This window comes from Salmo salar, chromosome 21 (genome assembly GCF_965601325.2).
Source record: "Salmo salar chromosome 21, fSalSal1, whole genome shotgun sequence".
Lineage (NCBI taxonomy): Eukaryota > Metazoa > Chordata > Actinopteri > Salmoniformes > Salmonidae > Salmo > Salmo salar.
In genome coordinates, this window is record NC_138311.1 from 31,207,539 (window position 1) to 31,223,854 (window position 16,316).

The following is a 16,316-nucleotide window of genomic DNA, read 5'->3' on the forward strand; positions in this document are numbered from 1 at the left end:
CACAAGTGGCTCAGGTAGTGCAGCTCATCCAGGATGGCACATCAATGCGAGCTGTGGCAAGAAGGTTTGCTGTGTCTGTCAGCGTAGTGTCCAAAGCATGGAGGGACTACCAGGAGACATGCCAGTACATCAGGAGACGTGGAGGAGGCCGTAGGAGGGCAACAACCCAGCAGCAGGACCGCTACCTCCGCCTTTGTGCAAGGAGGAGCAGGGGAAGCACTGCCAGAGCCCTGCAAAATGACCTCCAGCAGGCCACAAATGTGCATGTGTCTGCTCAAACGGTCAGAAACAGACTACATGAGGGTGGTATGAGGGCCCGACGTCCACAGGTGGGGGTTGTGCTTACAGCCCAACACCGTGCAGGACGTTTGGCATTTGCCAGAGAACACCAAGATTGGCAAATTCGCCACTGGCGCCCTGTGCTCTTCACAGATGAAAGCAGGTTCACACTGAGCACGTGACAGACGTGGCAGAGTCTGGAGACGCCGTGGAGAACGTTCTGCTGCCTGCAACATCCTCCAGCATGACCGGTTTGGTGGTGGGTCAGTCATGGTGTGGGGTGGCATTTCTTTGGGGGGGCCGCACAGCCCTCCATGTGCTCGCCAGAGGTAGCCTGACTGCCATTAGGTACCGAGATGAGATCCTCAGACCCCTTGTGAGACCATATGCTGGTGCGGTTGGCCCTGGATTCCTCCTAATGCAAGACAATGCTAGACCTCATGTGGCTGGAGTGTGTCAGCAGTTCCTGCAAGAGGAAGGCATTGATGCTATGGACTGGCCCGCCCGTTCCCCAGACCTGAATCCAATTGAGCACATCTGGGACATCATGTCTCGCTCCATCCACCAACGCCACATTGCACCACAGACTGTCCAGGAGTTGGCGGAGGCTTTAGTCCAGGTCTGGGAGGAGATCCCTCAGGAGACCATCCGCCACCTCATCAGGAGCATGCCCAGGTGTTGTAGGGAGGTCATACAGGCACGTGGAGGCCACACAAACTACTGAGCCTCATTTTGACTTATTTTAAGGACATTACATCAAAGTTGGATCAGCCTGTAGTGTGGTTTTCCACTTTAATTTTGAGTGTGACTCCAAATCCAGACCTCCATGGGTTGACAAATTGGATTTCCATTGATTATTTTCGTGTGATTTTGTTGTCAGCACATTCAACTATGTAAGGAAAAAAGTATTTAATAAGATTATTTCTTTCATTCAGATCTAGGATGTGTTCTTTAAGTGTTCCCTTTATTTTTTTGAGCAGTATATTTTCTAAAATGTATAGAAACCAATTTTTGCTTCGTCATTATTGGGTATTGTGTGTAGATTAGTGAGGGAAAACAAATATTTAATCCATTTTAGAATAAGGCTGTAATGTAACAAAATGTGGAGTCAAGGGGTTTGAATACTTTCCGAATGTATATGCCATATCAATTAATAAGGCTGATAGAACAGATCAGAATGTTTAGCTTTAAATGTTGCTAAACTATTATTTCTTCACATTTTAGGCGCAGCAATGAACACATAGCAGTAGGCCTACGCATGAATGTTCCAAAATTCAATTGCGGGAAAACACCATTCTAAAATACGCACCGCACATGCGAGTGGTTTCATGGCCAGAGATGGAAATATCAGCTAGAAATGTTGAAAGAAGGGGGATTTAAAGATGCAACAACTATCGTGGGTTGCTAAAATGACTAGGATAATGCCTTTGGCTGCTAGACAATGAAAGTTTAAAGAAAACCAATAGAACAGGAGAACACATGAGTAAGTCTAAAAAAAAAACATTGCTACTTTGAAGCAAGGTAATGCCTCATAATATGAAGTAAAATGTCCAGGTGTCAAACAATGAAGCAACAGGAAAAATACAGGGATGCTAATAATAGGCCTAAATGTCTTCTGGTAGATGGAAAGGCTTTCCCAAAAACCTTCTCTATTAAAACCTGTTGGGGCTAGGGGGCAGTATTGAGAATTTTGAAAAAAATATGCGCCCATTTTTAACTGCCTTCTACACCAACTCAGAAGCTAGAATATGCATATTATTGTTCAGGTTTGGATAGAAAACACTCTGAATTTTCTAAAACTGTTTGAATGGTGTCTGTAAGTATAACAGAACTCATATGGCAGTCAAAACCCTGAGACAAATTCTGACAGGAAGTGGATACATGATGTGTTGAATTACCTTTAAGCCTATGCCATTGAAACACACAGGGGCTTATTAATCTTTGAGCACTTCCTATGGCTTCCACTAGATGTCACCAGTCTTTACAAAGTGTTTTGAGTCTTATACTGTGAGATCTGACCGAACAAGAGCCTTGGAACGGTGGTGGCCGATTAGACTCTGGCGCGCGAGTTCATGTTGGGTACTCTCGTTCCAATACGTTTTAAAAGAGAATGCAATCGTCCGCCTTGAATATTATTCATGTTCTGGGTAAAAAAGGCACTAATGATTTATGCTATACAACGTTTGACATGTTTGAACGAACGTAAATATTTTTTCCCCCCTCGTTTATGAAGACCAGTCCGGCGGGCATAGATCATGTGCTAACAACACGGAGCTTTTTGGACATAAATTATGAGCTTTATCGAACAAAACTACATTTGTTATGGACCTGGGATTCCTGGAAGTGACATCTGATGAAGAGAATCAAAGGTAATGGATTATTTACATAGTATTTTCGATTTTAGATCTCTCCAACATGGCGGTTAGTCTGTATCGCAAAGCGTATTTTTCTGGGCGCAGTGCTCAGATTATTGCAAAGTGTGATTTCCCAGTAAGGTTATTTTGAAATCTGGCAATCCGGTTGCGTTCAAGAGATGTAAATCTATAATTCTTTGAATGACAATATAATATTTTACCAATGTTTTCGAATAGTAATTATTTAATTTGTTGTGCTGCTTGACTGGCGGTTATTGGAGGGAAACGATTTCCTCAACATCAACGCCATAGTAAAACGCTGTTTTTGGATATAAATATGAACTTGATAGAACAAAAAATGCATGTATTGTCTAACATAATGTCCTAGGAGTGTCATCTGATGGAGATTGTCAAAGGTTAGTGCATAATTTTAGCTGGTTTTCTGCTTTTGGTGACGCCTGTCTTTGAATTGACAAAACATTACACACAGCTATTGTCAATGTACTCTCCTAACATAATCTAACTTTATGCTTTTGCCGTAAAGCCTTTTTGAAATCGGACAACGTGGTTAGATTAAGGAGATGTTTATCTTTCAAAGGGTGTAAGATAGTTGTATGTTTGAGAAATTTGAATTATGACATTTAATTGTTTTCAAATTTGGCGCTCTTGATATTTCACCTGTTGTTGATAGGGTGTACCAGGGGTGGGACGCTTGCGTCCCACATAGCCCATAGAGGTTAAAATGTTAACTAGCTACAAAGTAGACTATGGCTATCTGCCAGAATATTATGATAATTAGCATCAATCCAGTGGCCATTTCATTTGCAAACTTCTCATGTACAACAGAAATACTGCTAACCAAACAGTGCAATGTGCCTGCACAGAGTTAAAAGGCAACTACACTCAAATCAACATTAGATTTTTTCCCCAGACCTCAAATGTGGTCTCCTGATATGGTTCAAGCATTGTTATGGCATTAGAATATACAATTATATTGTATTTACATTTAAAAAAAAGGGACTTTCAGAGCGAAATCTGAAACCTGTAAATTTCTGACTCAGTTGACAGTCTCATTTATCAGTTTCAATAGTAGGCCAACCATTAGCCTACTTGCCCAGTACAGCTTGGGTTGGCCTGACTGTGAAAGACCAATATGGAATTTATGATTTTAGGTCATTCAGAGTGTATAAATCACCGTTTCTCATAGAATTTTTCACATAGGGCACCTTTCCTTCACTGGGCGGGCCGTTTTAGCAATTTTTTTGCATAATTAGAGTATACCCACTTCTCCAGGAACCACTATCAGCGCAAAAGCTTACAAATGAACCAACTCCACAAACTAACGAGTCACCCAGAGCCAGTAAGGAGTTATTGCATCATTTCCCCTCTCTCTGCTTCATCTCAATACAAGATAAAAAAATATATTTAAAGAGCTATTGTGTAACACTCATTCCTTTTCAGTTCTGCTTTTCCTTTCCATCTGATTTAGGGTGATAACTCCAGCTGACAAATTGAGTTTTAAGTAGAACACAGACCTGTGTAAGTTTTCTAAACAGGCATATCAAGTGTTTACATCAGCGGAGGTATTTTAGCGACTGAACAGTAACTTTGAAATAACCCAGAATAAATGACTAAAATAAAGAAATCGCTTCACCATTTCCTGGTTGCTAAAATTTTAATAGTTTCCCTAATTTCAGTTTGTGACAAACCAGCAAGTATAGTGTAGAAAATCATTGTGCCATCTAAACCGCTGTGAAATATACAGTACCAGTCAAAGGTTTGGACACACCTACTCATTCAACGGTTTTTCTTTACATTTACTATTTTCTACATTGTAGAATAATAGTTAAGACATCAAAATTATGAAAGAACACATATGGAATCACGTAGTAACCAAATAACTGTTAAACAAATAAAAATATATTTGAGATTCTTCAAAGTAGCAACCCTTTGCTTTGTGGTCAGCTTTGCACACTCTTTGGTAAAAGACCAAGTCCATATTATGGCAAGAACAGCTCAAATAAGCAAAGAGAAATGACAGTCCATCATTACTTTAAGACATGAAGGTCAGTCAATCCGGAAAATTTCAAGAACTTGAAAGCTGTGCAGTCGCAAAAACCATCAAGCGCTATGATGAAACTGGCTCTCATGAGGACCGCCACAGGAAAGGAGACCCAGAGTTTCCTATGCTGCAGAGGACAAGTTCATTAGAGTTACCAGCCTCAGAAATTGCAGCCCAAAATAAATGCTTCAGAGATCAAGTAACAGACAAATCTCAACATCAACTGTTCAGAGGAGAGTGCGTGAATCAGGCCTTCATGGTTGAATTGCTCCAAAGAAACCACTACTAAATGACACCAATACAGTGAGGGAAAAAAGTATTTGATCCCCTGCTGATTTTGTACATTTGCCCACTGACGAAGAAATGATCAGTCTATAATTTTAATAGGTTTATTTGAACAGTGAGAGACAGAATAACAACAAAAAAATCAAGAAAAACACGTCAAAAATGTTATAAAATGATTTGCATTTTAATGAGGGAAATAAGTATTTGACCCCCTCTCAATCAGAAAGATTTCTGGATCCCAGGTGTCTTTTATACAGGTAACAAGCTGAGATTAGGAGCACACTCTTAAAGGGAGTGCTCCTAATCTCACCTTGTTACCTGTATAAAAGACACCTGTCCAAAGAAGCAATCAATCAATCGGATTCCAAACTCTCCACCATGGCCAAGACCAAAGAGGCTGGAATGGGCTACAAGACCATCGCCAAGCAGCTTGGTGAGAAGGTGACAACAGTTGGTGCGATTATTCACAAATGGAAGAAACACAAAAGAACTGTCAATCTCCCTCGGCCTGGGGCTCCATGCAAGATCTCACCTCGTGGAGTTGCAATGATCATGAGAACGGTGAGGAATCAGCCCAGAACTACACGGGAGTATCTTGTCAATGATCAAGGCAGCTGGGACCATATTCACCAAGAAAACAATTGGTAACACACTACGCCGTGAAGGACTGAAATCCTGCAGCGCCCGTAAGGTCCCCCTGCTCAAGAAAGCACATATACATGCCCGTCTGAAGTTTGCCAATGAACATCTGAATGATTCAGATGACAACTGGGTGAAAATGTTGTGGTCAGATGAGACCAAAATGGAGCTCTTTGGCATCAACTCGCCATGTTTGGAGGAGGAGGAATGCTGCCTATGAACCCAAGAACACCATCCCCACCATCAAACATTATGCTTTGTGGGTGTTTTTCTGCTAAAGGGACAGGACAACTTCACCGCATCAAAGGGACGATGGACGTGGCCATGTACCGTCAAATCTTGGGTGAGAACCCCCCTTTCCCTCAGCCAGGGCATTGAAAATGGGTCGTGGATGGGTATTCCAGCATGACAATGGCCCAAAACACACAGCCAAGGCAACAAAGGAGTGGCTCGAGAAGAAGCACATTAAGGTCCTGGAGTGGCCTAGCCAGTCTCCAGACCTTAATCCCATAGAAAATATGTGGAGGGAGCTGAAGGTTCGAGTTGCCAAACGTCAGCCTCGAAACCTTAATGACTTGGAGAAGATCTGCACAGAGGAGTGGGACAAGATCCCTCCTGAGATGTATGCAAACCTGGTGGCCAACTACAAGAAACGTCTGACCTCTGATTGCCACCAAGTACTAAGTCATGTTTTGCAGAGGGGTAAAATACTTATTTCACTAATTAAAATGCAAATCATTTTATAACATTCGTTTTTCTGGATTTTTTCGTTGTTATTCCATCTCGCACTGTTCAAATAAACCTACCATTAAAATTATAGACTGATCATTTCTTTGTCAGTGGGCAAACTTACAAAATCAGCAGGGGATCAAGTACTTTTTTCCCCCTCACTGTAATAAGAAGACACTTGCTTGGGCCAAGAAACATGAGCAGTGGAAATCAGTCCTTTGGTCTGATGAGTTCAAATGTGATATTTTTGGTTCCAACCGCTGTGTCTTTGTGAGACGCAGAGTAGGTGAACGGATGATCTCCGCATGTGTGGTTCCCACCGTGAAGCATGGAGGTGTGAAGGTGCTGTGCTGGTGATACTGTTTGTGATTTACTTAAACAGCATGGCCATCCCAGCATTCTGCAGCGATACGCCATCCCAGCATTCTGCAGCGATACGCCATCCCAGCATTCTGCAGCGATACGCCATCCCAGCATTCTGCAGCGATACGCCATCCCAGCATTCTGCAGCGATACGCCATCCCAGCATTCTGCAGCGATACGCCATCCCAGCATTCTGCAGCGATACGCCATCCCAGCATTCTGCAGCGATACGCCATCCCATCTGGTTTGCGCTTAATGGGACCATCATTTGTTTTTCAACAGAACAATGACCCAACACACCTCCAGGAACATGTGTTAGGGCTATTTGACCAAGAAGGAGAGCTTCATTAGATGCCCTGGCCTCCACAATCACCCCACCTCAACCCAGTTGAGATGGTTTGGACTGCAGAGTGAAGGAAAAGCAGCTAACAAGTGCTCAGCAAGACTGTTGCAAGTGCTCAGCAAGACTCCTTCAAGACTGTTGGAAAAGCATTCCAGGTGAAGCTGGTTGAGAGAATGCCAAGCTGTCATCAAGGCAAAGGGTGGCTATCTGAAGAACCTCAAATATATTTTGATTTCTCACTTTTATGGTTACTACATGATTCCATATGTGTTATTTCATAGATTTGAGGTCTTCACTATTATTCTACAATGTAGAAAATAGTAAAAAAGAAAAGAAAAACCATTGAATGAGTAGGTGTCCAAACTTTTGACTGATACTGTATTTTCCAAAACCAAAAATATTGTATTTTCAGCTGGTGTACAAAACCGAAAGTAGAAGAAGGAAAAATGAAATTTAAACACAGGATGTATAGAAATAGTGCAAATAGAACAGATCTACCGCTTCCTAGACTTGCTTTTGATGAGAATGACAGATCTATAAGTCACATTTCTATGTGAAATTGGTTGGGTCGCGCAAAAAGTACAATATTGCAGCTTTAACATTCAACTACATAACAATTCCGGTTTTATCAAGTTCATCAAATGTCTTGGTATTTGCTGAACAGTTTGCTGGTTATTTTTCGTTTTGCAGACAATTCGGTCCTTTGAACAAACCAACAAAAATAGTCTGAAGGTACATGTTACATTTTAAACCGTAACACACACACGCAACACTTATAATCTGATACAATGTGGGAATATACCCACAGCTCAATGCATGAGAGAGTGTGTGTGTGTGTGTGTGTAGCCCTGCAGATGTAGGTCAGCAAGGTTGGTAAACTAGACAGAGAGAATGGTGTGTGTAGGGCCTCACCCGTGCATCGTACTCCAAGACAAAGGGAGGAATGTCTATCTGTTCAGGCAGGATACAAGTGAACAGCTGCTGGAGGGTCTCTACATGATGGACCTTCTGCTTCATCCCTGACACACTGAACGTAGTGAAGAACCAGGTGGACACCTGACACACAAGAGAAATTAACATGATACGATACATTAAGAAAAACTGGTGAAAGTGGGAGGGATTACAATTTAACCTGCCCTGAAGGTTCAATTGTAATACTTGTTTATAACACAGATGTGTTTTGGCTGAAGCCTTCCACTGTGTTTAAGTGGTAATCTATTGAGAGGAATTTACTTCTCCCTAAAACCCACTTATTAGGTTTGATTGAGTAAGGCCAATAGACTTCACTCTCCTCTTCAGTATGCAAGTGTGTGCTTTGCTTCCCATTCCAAACCATTTAAATCCATTTTCAGCATTCATTCTAATGACCCCCAGAACAATGCCAGGCCCGTCTCTCATACACACCTCAGAGTCAAGTTACCTCGGCGCTCATGATCCTTTAAATTGACCAATTAGTATATTGCTAAACTGTGAGCCTTCTCCCATCTAAAGGGCTGATTCAACTCAGTAACTATGCAGATGAGACCAGAGGTTGAAGCTTGAACAGGGTAATGTGTCAGGGAGGCTCACAGCCAAAATAAGTCTTGGTGAAACTGCAGAACAGTAGTGGGGTGGTGTGTGTGCGCGTGTGAATAGAGCCCTGCTGATCTTGGTCAGAAAAGGTTGTAAACTAAGAGGGCATAAAACAGTCAATTCAGAAAGTAAACCAAATTCCAAGTCCAAATTTTCCTCATTGAAAATCATTTTTATTTCAGTGTACCTGAATTCACTGGAATTGACCCCAACCCTGGTATATACTGTACATATCCTAATAATGCCAAGTAGTAGAAATACACCTAACAAGTGTTTGGGAAGCAGTAAAACAGGGGTACTGTTGACTTTACCTTGGAGCGAAAAGAGGGGTGTACAAAGTAGAAAGCCCTCAAGTTATTCTTAAACCTGGAATACAAAACAAAGCAAAAGCCATTTACTGACATGTCACTATTGGCTAGCATATTAAATATTTATAATTATTATGATTTATTATTGCCCTTGAGAAAAAAACAGCAATATCAAAAATATGCCTGGAAAGAAGACTTAAGCACAGGAAGCATAGAAATAGTGCACATAGAACATATCTACTGCTTCTTAGACTTGCTTGCAATGAGAATGACAGATCTATAAGTCACATTTCTATGTGAATTTGGTTTGGTCGCCCAAAACGTTACGCATTGCAGCTTTAACATTCAACTACATAGCAATTCCAGTTTCATCACCCATTTTAACTGCCATCAAGTTCTTCAAGCGGCTTAGGTTTACTCAAAACTATTTCCAGAACAGTTTGCTGGTTATTTTTCTTTTTGCAGACAATTGGGTCCTTTGAACAAACCAAAGAGAGATTTTTTTTTAAATGACCACATATATGGTGTTGTCTGGGCAAGTGGTTTGCTGATGTCAACGTTGTGAACAGAGTGCCCTATGGTGGCTTTGGGGCATAAGCTACAGACAATGAACATAATTGCAATTTCAATGCACAGAGATACCGTGACAAGATCCTGAGGCACATTATCATGCCATTCATCCACCGCCATCACCTCATGTTTCAGCATTATAATGCACCGCCCCATGTCGCAAGGATCTGGAAGCTGAAAATGTCCCAGTTCTTCTATGGCCTGCATACTCACCAGACATGTCACCCATTGAGCCTGTTTGGGATGCTCTGGATCGACGTGTAAAACAGCATGTTCCAGTTCAAGCCAATATCCAGCAACTTCGCACAGCCATTGAAGAGGCGTGGGACAACATTCCACAATCAACAGCAGGGGGTTGACAGCACACCCGGTTGTAAATCAAGGACAGAACATTCAGCATCTCCCTCTCCAATGTTCACCACAGGAATGTGCCTTTGTTTCACAGATATTTTCCCGCCGAAACTCTAACACGTTCTAAAGCGAATACTGGAACAATATTTTTAACATAGAACGTGGGGAATGGTCGAAGGTGACCTAAAAGAACACGGATGTCGGTTTGTTTGTTATTTTGTTATGTCATGAAAAATGTTAAAGGAAATACTGTAACAAAGTATACACACTATATGTGTGAAGTGTCCTTCCGATGCGTTGTGCACGAAATATGAAAAATTATGAAAGTGTTTTTGTTAAGAGAGGTTTGTGATTTTAGAAACTATAAGAGGATTTTTTTTATAACTTTGTACAAGTAAGTAGTCACTTCCCCCTTGAGTGAGGTCAGAGAGCGTGAGTTGAGGCAGAGTTGCCAAAAAAAAAAAGCCACATCTCAGACTGGCCAATAAAAATAAAAGATTAATATGAGAAATAGAACAGACACTGAACAGAGGAACTCTGCCTAGAAGGCCAGCATCCCAGAGTCACCTCTTCACTGTTGACGTTGAGACTGGTGTTTTGCGGGTACCATTTAATGAAGCTGCCAGTTGAGGACGTGTGAGGCGTCTGTTTCTAAAACTATACACTGATGTACTTGTCCTCTTGCTCAGTTGTGCACCGGGGCCTCCCACTACTCTTTCTATTCTGGTTAGAGCCAGATAAAAAATAAAAAAAGATAGTCGGTTGTAGAATCTCTCAATGACTACAACAACAACTAGCTTCAAAGACTATAATCTCACATTGTTCACGAAAGAGGAAGTTGTGTAGTACGACCACTGCTGAGAAGTTGGAGTACTGTGGGTGGTGTTGCCTTATCTATGGCTGTGGGGTTGAGGTGAGAAGGCTTCTGGTTTTCATTTGCAGGACGTGGTTTTCAGCTCTAGAGCAGTGTGAATGTGTCAGACAGGGGGAAAAGTATTTAGTAGTTGACCTCATCTTAGACTGTAATAGATGTACTAAAGCAGAGGGTACGCATGGTTATGGTATATAGTGTTGACATTGGCACTGCTAAGTTAAAATGTATGGTGCTTTGTGACATCTTGAAACAGAAGAGGGGAGATTAGAAGTCACAGAACCTGATGCCGTTTTCTTCAATTGCACATGAAGTTCATTCATGGCCGATTGTTGTCAGCAACAAGCTGTTTGATCAGTGAAGTTTGTAGAGTTGGCCAGAAATGCAAATGTTTTCGGAATGTTAGTGTCTTTGATTTGGACTGTGTCACCGCCAATATCTCATTTTCTGGGAACCTTCTCAGAGCGTTGGGAAGCCGTTCCAAAACAGACTCCAGGTTTCCAAAACGTACGTGTACCCAAAAGCTATCCCGTTTCAGTTATCGGAAAATAAGCAATGTCTCCTTGGTTTCATGGTAGCTTGAACATTATGTTTGGATCAAATTTTATACGGCACATCGGCTGAATACAACAGTGAAATGCTTACTTACAAGCCCTTAACCAACAACGCAGTTAAGAAAATAAAATAGAGTTAAGAAAATATTTACTAAATATTTTTTTTTTAAGTAACACAATAACGAGGCTATATACAGGGGGTACCGGTACCGAGTCAATGTGTGGGTTAGTCAAGGTAATTTGTACATGTAGGTAGGGGTAAAGTGACTATGTATTAAAAATAAACAGCGAGTAGCAGCAGTGTTAAAAACAAAGGGTGGGGGTCAATGCAAATAGATGCTATACAAAAAGGTGATAAACCAGAACTGTTCAGTGAAAATCAACTATTACTGGAGGATGAGCCAACTGTACACTCTAAAGAACAAACTACAGCTGATAGTTCATAGGGGTTAAAGATCACAGGGAGAACGGTTTCATCTTACGCATTCAGATTTGATTCACTTGTCGTATCTGGTAACCAACAGTCTGTAATATACCTTTTCTCCCTCCCTCTCTCCTAAAATCAGTCAAATATGTGGTGTGCGTCTTACTTGGCGTCTACAATCTCATGAAGCTTCTTAAGGAATTCAGAGTCCAGATGGTTGTGTTCTCCGGTCAGTGTGTGAAAGTAAACCATCACATACTCCTTCACTGTGATGTGGTCCATGACATGGATGAAGTACAGCAGGGCCTGTAGTGGAGTAATACACACACGGTGGAGAGGTCAAGGCTTGTTCACAGAGCAACAATATTGATTTATTTTCTATTGTGCCACTAAAACGGTGATGTTCATGATGTTGCCTCCAAATGAAGCCTGGTACCTTTTCCATGTCGATGAGGGTGACTGGAATATTTCTGCCTACAAGAACCATCACTGTCCTGCCACACATGTCAACGCCTGTGGAAACACACACACACACACACACACACACACACACACACACACACACACACACACACACACACACACACACACACACAACTTAAAGATAAGCCCAGCAGCCCGCCAGTGTTACGACACTGCCTCCTAGAGGAGGCATGGAACAATTACACTCTGAAATAGGAGGGTGTCACAAGCCTCACTATATTATATCTATGGCTGAAAAATAAGTATAAAAAGAGATCCAAAGAACTAAATGAAACTAAATTAACGAGTTTGAGGAAAAAGAAAGCAAGAGAAAGAGGGGGAGCAAGAGAATGAGGGAAAGAAAGATGTCCTGCCATGACAGAGGCCGTTTCATTACTGGCCATTTTTTATCCTGAGAAGTAAAAATGATAAAACTGATTATTTCACCCCCGGATGCTGTTTTCAATGAGCTGGAAAAAGGATTTCACATACAGACACACACTGAACTCACCAGTTTGATATAAGGCTTTCAGTGCTGCTATGTCAGACAAGTCCTCTGCTCTGGCTCGACATAACCAGCGGTTATAACTGCAACAACAGGAGAGGTTATAACACATTACGGAAACACTGTACTGGCTTAGGGTGTACTGTAAATGTTGGTAAAACTAGGGTATAGGATGCATGGTAGGGACGTAGTGTACAAGTTGTGTAACACACTTTCTCTGGTGCTGTTTCTGCATGGTTGCATCAGACAGCTGGCCCTGCAGGATTAGTTTGCGCTGTTTGTCCACGTCTCCCTCCATCCGGGAAAACGCATGAGTCCCCACCTGGCCCAGGTCTGAGTCCAGAGTCTCCGCCTCAGAGTCAACTAAACAGCACACACACACAGATACAACAATCTATGAAAATGACTTTCAACTCTAAAAGAAAATACACTCTCCCTAAATGTTATATCAACAAATATCCTATTTTTAAACCATTGCTGTGAAATGTCTGTGTGTGTGTTTATTGTCGTTGGGCCTGACTCACACCTCTAGGTCTGGAGTTTATAATCTAGGGCTGAGCCCCATATGGACAACAGTCATCCAAGGAGAGGCAATATTAAGGCATCAAAGCGGACACATGGCTAAAGTGAGTAACTAAAGTAACTAAATATAATATACCAGTCCAGTATATTCATATACAGTGGGGAGAACAAGTATTTGATAACCTGCAAAATCGGCAGTGTTTCCTATTTACAAAGCATGTAGAGGTCTGTAATTTTTATCATAGGTACACTTCAACTGTGAGAGACGGAATCTAAAACAAAAATCCAGAAAAATCACATTGTATGATTGTTAAGTAATTAATTTGCATTTTATTGCATGAAAGTATTTGATCACCTACCAACCAGTAAGAATTACAGCTCTCACAGACCTGTTAGTTTTTCTTTAAGAAGCCCTCCTGTTCTCCACTCATTTCCTGTATTAACTGCACCCGTTTGAACTCTTTATCTGTATAAAAGACACCTGTCCACACACAAACAGACTCCAACCTCTCCACAATGGCCAAGACCAGAGAGCTGTGTAAGGACATCAGGGATAAAATTGTAGACCTGCACAAGGCTGGGATGGGCTACAGGACAATAGGCAAGCAGCTTGGTGAGAAGGCAACAACTGTTGGCGCAATTATTAGAAAATGGAAGAAGTTCAAGATGACGGTCAATCACCCTCGGTCTGGGGCTCCATGCAAGATCTCACCTCGTGGGGCATCAATGATCATGAGGAAGGTGAGGGATCAGCCCAGAACTACACGGCAGGACCTGGTCAATGACCTGAAGAGAGCTGGGACCACAGTCTCAAAGAAAACCATTAGTAACACACTACGCCGTCATGGATTAAAATCCTGCAGCGCACGCAAGGTCCCCCTGCTCAAGCCAGCGCATGTCCAGGCCCGTCTGAAGTTTGCCAATGACCATCTGGATGATCCAGAGGAGGAATGGGAGAAGGTCATGTGGTCTGATGAGACAAAAATAGAGCTTTTTGGTCTAAACTCCACTCGCCGTGTTTGGAGGAAGGATGAGTACAACCCCAAGAACACCATCCCAACAGTGGAGCATGGAGGTGGAAACATCACTCTTTGGGGATGTTTTTCTGCAAAGGGGACAGGACGACTGCACCGTATTAAGGGGAGGATGGATGGGGCCATGTATCGCGAGATCTTGGCCAACAACCTCCTTCCCTCAGTAAGAGCATTGAAGATGGGTCGTGGCTGGGTCTTCCAGCATGACAACGACCCGAAACACTCAGCCAGGGCAACTAAGGAGTGGCTCCGTAAGAAGCATCTCAAGGTCCTGGAGTGGCCTAGCCAGTCTCCAGACTTGAACCCAATAGAAAATCTTTGGAGGGAGCTGAAAGTCCGTATTGCCCAGCGACAGCCCCGAAACCTGAAGGATCTGGAGAAGGTCTGTATGGAGGAGTGGGCCAAAATCCCTGCTGCAGTGTGTGCAAACCTGGTCAAGAACTACAGGAAACGTATGATCTCTGTAATTGCAAACAAAGGTTTCTGTACCAAATATTAAGTTCTGCTTTTCTGATGTATCAAATACTTATGTCATGCAATAAAATGCAAATTAATTACTTAAAAATCATACAATGTGATTTTCTGGATTTTTGTTTTACATTCCATTCCGTCTCTCACAGTTGAAGTGTACCTATAACAATTACAGACCTCTACATGCTTTGTAAGTAGGAAAACCTGCAAAATCGGCAGTGTATCAAATACTTGTTCTCCCCACTGTACATCAACACATCTAGACAAAACTACAACACAACCTTACGGGACGAGAAACCTTTTCAACACTCAGGAAAATATCTGAACACAGGAGGGAGGCCATATTGCATTCCTTTATTGAAGACACAGGTAACTGCCAAAATGAGGGAAACACCAACATAAAGTGTCTTAACAAGGCATTGGTCCACCACAAGCCAGAACAGCTTCAATGCACCTTGGCATAGATTCTACAAGCATCTGGAACTATATTAGAGGGATGTGACACGGTTTTTCCATGAGATATTCCATCATTTGGTGTTTTGTTGATGGTGATGGAAAACGCTGTCTCAGTTGCTGCTCCAGAATCTCCCATAAGTGTTCAACTGGGTTGAGATCTGGTGACTGAGATGGCCATGGCATGTGGTTTACATCGTTTTCATGCTCATCAAACCATTCAGTGACTACTCAGGCCCTGTGTATAGGGGCATTGTCATCCTATGGGGGCATAGCCATGGTAGCCAAAATAATGGCCTGCCCAGCATTTTCATACCCTAAATATGATGGGATGTTAATTTCTCCAGAACCACACCTGTGTGGAAGCACCTGCTTTCAATATACTTTGTATCGCTCATTTACTTAAGTGTTTTCATTATTTTTTCTGTTACCTGTACATCCTCCTCTCTGCCATCAGAGCACCTGTCAGGGCAGCGCTCAGTGGAAAAGATGAACCAACAGAAAGACATGTTTCATTTAACAATTAGGCTCCTAATGCCTTCCACACTGATGTAAGGTCTGTCTGTGTCTGTCTGTCTCGTGTGTGGGTGTGTGTTCCACCACTGGCCGAGGGTATGACTGAGATGTTCCACTAACTCGACTATGAAAGATCATCCTGCATTCTTCTCCCATGTCCACTGAGTGCGTCTCCATGGATACAAATGACCTGGTTTTAAACCAGGCAGTACTGGCCAGGACTGTGCTGTTCAGACTCCAGGAAATACAGCTGCTGCTTAGAGATGAAAACTGCCGGTGGAGGCAGGTCTATTATCACCATGTATTCATACAATGTATCACCTACATGGAATGTAGGTTGTTCAGGGCCTAAAATGAACACCCGCCAAATGCGGCTAGATTTTGCAATTGGCGGGTAAGATGTTTATTTCATCAGCCACGTTGGCGGGTGGTCAGGGCTCCACAGTGTGCATTTCACTTGCATTTGAAAATAAAAAGAGTTAGAAGTCAAGCATGAGCACATTTCGAGCTAAAAACAAAATTCTACAGTAGCTGTTTTTGAAGTGTTTATCTTTTTGTTTCATAGCTGGTACCTAATCACACAAAGACCTATGAATCCTATTATATATAACCCACCTCGCGCAATGAGCATAAACACTGCCTGGCTGGG

The 16,316-nt window shown here is 42.2% G+C and overlaps 1 protein-coding gene across 6 annotated transcripts in view; it reads right to left on the reverse strand.

Annotated features, from left to right (window-relative positions):
- LOC106582084 (ganglioside-induced differentiation-associated protein 2) overlaps positions 1-16,316 on the reverse strand; it is a 45,122-nt gene that overhangs the window by 18,440 nt on the left and 10,366 nt on the right. For all 6 annotated transcript variants that reach the window (XR_006761193.2, XM_014164815.3, XM_014164811.3 and 3 more), the window contains exons 8-13: positions 12,884-13,034; positions 12,678-12,754; positions 12,141-12,217; positions 11,871-12,010; positions 8,938-8,992; positions 7,967-8,110 (exon numbers count right to left, since the gene is read on the reverse strand). Coding sequence is in view for 5 of the 6 variants with exons in the window: in XM_014164815.3 (XP_014020290.1) it covers positions 7,967-8,110; positions 8,938-8,992; positions 11,871-12,010; positions 12,141-12,217; positions 12,678-12,754; positions 12,884-13,034 (644 nt within the window). In the remaining variant the exon portion in view is untranslated. The remainder of the gene's footprint in view (positions 1-7,966; positions 8,111-8,937; positions 8,993-11,870; positions 12,011-12,140; positions 12,218-12,677; positions 12,755-12,883; positions 13,035-16,316) is intronic.